Source organism: Microtus ochrogaster, chromosome 2 (assembly GCF_000317375.1).
Source record: "Microtus ochrogaster isolate Prairie Vole_2 chromosome 2, MicOch1.0, whole genome shotgun sequence".
In the NCBI taxonomy this organism is placed as follows: Eukaryota; Metazoa; Chordata; class Mammalia; order Rodentia; family Cricetidae; genus Microtus; species Microtus ochrogaster.
The window spans coordinates 42379477-42383135 of NC_022010.1; the positions used below are offsets into that span (position 1 = coordinate 42379477).

The 3659-nt window shown below is 43.0% G+C and overlaps 1 protein-coding gene across 1 annotated transcript in view; it reads left to right on the plus strand.

The window, feature by feature from the left end:
- The window catches only part of Lmln (leishmanolysin like peptidase), a 54265-nt gene that overhangs the window by 40622 nt on the left and 9984 nt on the right, over positions 1-3659 (plus strand). The window contains exon 14 of the mRNA XM_005344864.3: positions 2594-2753. Within this exon, the coding sequence (XP_005344921.2) occupies positions 2594-2753 (160 nt within the window). The remainder of the gene's footprint in view (positions 1-2593; positions 2754-3659) is intronic.

Below are 3659 nucleotides of genomic sequence, written 5' to 3' on the forward strand. Positions count from 1 at the left end.
GTTTCTGTTTTAATTAAGAGAGTAAATCTCTTACATTTTTTACTGTGTTATTTCCTGTGTATTTTCTGTTAGAAAAAGAAAGAAAAGCCCACAGATCCCTCATTTCTTTAAGGCTGTCGTTCTGCTTAGCGGTCACAGAGTACCTAGCTGTGCCCCAGGATCCTGCCCATCTCCCCAGCAGTGGGTCACAGGGCTGACCCATGCCCAGCCGTCCACCCGGACCCTGAGGGTCAAACGCAGGACCTCACACTTGACAGAAAGTGCTGTAGCCCCGGAGTCACCCCAGCTTCTGCTGATCTTTTTCTCTCTAACCATTGCTGACATCACCTTCTTTAAATTGCTCTAATTTATTCAGAAAACAAAAATCTTGAAAGAAAGTAATTTATTCTAACCCAGCTAACTAGAAGATGTGGAAGTTCTTTTAAAAGATAGTTTGATTTGTGGGATCTGAAGGGGGTCAGGAGGCTGGAGCGATGGCTCAGTGATTAAGAACACAGGCTGTTCTCATAAAGGACCTGGGTCCCATTCCCAGCACCCTCATGTTGGCTCACAATTGTCTGTAGCTCCAGTGCCAGGGCGTCCAGCAGACTTCTGGCCTCTGGGCATCAAGCACACACATAGCACACTTACATACATGCAAGAAAAAACATTTAAAGACATAAAAATTGAAATAAATAAAGCCTTTCTAAAAATAAAAGGTAAACAAAGTGACTACCTCTGTCCAGCCTGAGTCTGACTGATTTTAACTTCCTCTTTTGGATCCAGGTGTGGTACTCACAGACTCAAAACCCCGTCATAAACAGCAGCAAACCAAGTTCCTAGTTGTCTTTCAATCCCTCAGCTCCATCTGCCACTCACAAAGGAACCCATTGTCACGCATACCTCAGAGGTTAATGGCAGTGATGCCCACACAGCTGTGAGGTTCCAACATGGGCCTGACCTTACTGGGTCCATCGGCATCATCAGATGGCAAAGTGATTTACAGGGATAGTGTCACAGTACCTTAGTGTAAAATGTGATCTTTTTTCTAGACAGGGTGCCATGTCGCCTTGACTGACCGCTAGCACAGTTCTCCTGACTCAGTCTCTCGCGTGGTGGGGTTTACAGGCATGTGCTCTTCCTGACACAGTGTGAAACCTTTACCACATGCTTGGTTCCTTGCTACTTTGGTGTTCAAACTGTTTTATGTAAATAGATTTATTTTTTTAAGGTTGTTTCCCACCCCCTAAAATTACTTAGACATTTCCTGTATTTATTGTTTTTGCTGTCTTACTTGGATGACCTCACAATCCTGGGCCCCAGTAGTCCTCATGTCTCAGCTCCCCCATAGGGGCTTAGGTTTGCGGCGCAGCCCATTGTGCCCAGTGTGCTGTGTTAAAGATGTCTTCAGTTTGTGCATTGGTCTTCTGTTACATGAGCTATCCTTCTCTTCCTGTTTTTTGTGGTGTTCATGAGTCAAGGTCTCACTATGCAGTTCTGATTGGCCTGGAGCTCACTCCTTAGACCACAGATCCATCTGCCCCTGACCCCCAGTGTCTTTTAGGGGTTTTGGTTTATTTTTTTTATTTTTGCTATACATATACATATAACATTTTTAAAGAGAAAAGCAAATGCACATACTAATGAGGTAGATGTGTTGGTTTATTTTTGTAGTTAAATCCTCACTGTAAGATGTCGAACATTTTCAGTGTTTTTCCAGAGTTACCAATATTTTAACTTTATAAAGACTCCTGCACATAAGCACACAGTACAACATGGCAGAAGTATGTTTAGAGTCATTTCCAAAATTATTGGAAATGAAATTCTGAGCCAATCCCAAACAAATTCCTTTAATGATTTTTTTTTTAAAAAAATGAACTTCAGTTCAGCAATTCAGACAGCAAATATTTGTTTTGTGTTTTGAGGCAGGATCTCTCTACATAATCCTGGCTGTCCTGGAACTCACTCTATAGACGAGGCTAACCTCAAACTCATAGAGATCCACCTGCTTCTGCTTCCCATGTGTTGGGATTAAAGGTGTGCACCACCATGCCCAGCCCAGACAACAGTTTTAAGATTTATTTATTTATTGTGTATACAACATTCTGCCCGCACACCAGAGGAGGGCGCCAGATCTCAGTACAGATGGTTGTGAGCCACCATGTGGTTGCTGGGAATTGAACTCAGGACCTCTGGAAGAGCAGTCAGTGCTCTTAACCTCTGAGCCATCTCTCCAGCCCCAGACAACAGTTTTAAAGATTAAACATTCTAACAAAATACAACCTCAATTTACATGAATTTGATCCGTATATGCTAAGGAATGAAAATATTAAGTGTTTGTCTTAAGTATTCCTTTTGCTTAGTCTAATTATGCTTCATCAAATTCATTATCTTAATAGGTAACTTAATTATCTTACCACTTATTTCTAAAACCGCAGCACCCTGAAGATGCCCTCCAGGACATATTACATCATCTTTATTGGACAGTTTCTGGGGGAACCGGCACTATTGTTTTATGGTCTGAAGTACTAGCAGATTGCTGTAATTGCCTGGGTCTTGTTTTGATCTTACAGAATGACTCTCGTTCTTCTCCCCTCCTGTGATCTGTCCACAGTACTTCGACGAGCTCAGTGGAATATCTGCAGAGGACTTACCTTACTACGGTGGGTCAGTAGAGATCGCCGACTATTGCCCTTTCAGTCAGGAATTCAGCTGGCACTTAAGTGGCGAATACCAGCGCAGCTCTGACTGTAGAATACTGGAAAATCAACCAGGTCAGTAATCTGATGAAATGAAGGGCTAACGACACCATGCAGTTTCATGTTACCTATATGAAGTAATCGCTAAGGAAACAGCTCTTGAAGCCAGGCAACCTCAAGTTTGTGTTTTGCCTCCTCTGCTGTCTGTCTACAGAAAAATTACTCAGCTTTCGTGGTCCTTGCTTTCTCTGCCCATATATCATGTACCTCATAAATTACTACAAAAATTAAATGGGAGCTGGAGGGATGACTCAGCAGTGAAGACCACCTACTGCTCTCGCAGAGGACCTGAATTCACTTCCCTGAATGCCAGGCAGCTCTCAGCTGCTCCTCGCTCTGTCCTCAGGGAATCTTAGACCCTTGCACATGCGTGCATATACACATCACAGACACACATGTACACATAGCTTTAAAGTAGTACGAATAAATCTTTAAAAACAGCAAGAAGAAGAGTTAAGTAGTACATGCTCAGAACTGTGCTGACCCTGGAGAGGACGGTTGGCTACGTATACAGACACAAGCATGGACTCACCTTCCCCCTACCCTGCAGAAAGCATGCATTTCCTACCATTTCATGTCTCTGAAGTCCCTACGGGAGACATAAGAAAGACGTCGTGTTTTCCTAGTGCATGAACAGACGATTGAGCAAGATCCTGTAGGGCCTCCTCCTCATTTATTGGAGTACTTTAGGGAACCTGTTTCCCCTGTATCTCTGCAGATCTCAGGATAATACTGTGTCCCAAAGCCAGAAAGAGATAGTGCCGTATTATCTATTTCCTTTCAATACATACAAACAAGACAGCAAAGCAATAAACAGTATGTATAATCATTACAATTCTCCTAACCAAGTTTGTAGATAGGAGCGGCTGGCTGCGTTCCTGCCCAGCTCCTGCACAGCTAGCTTTATACCTGAAATAACAA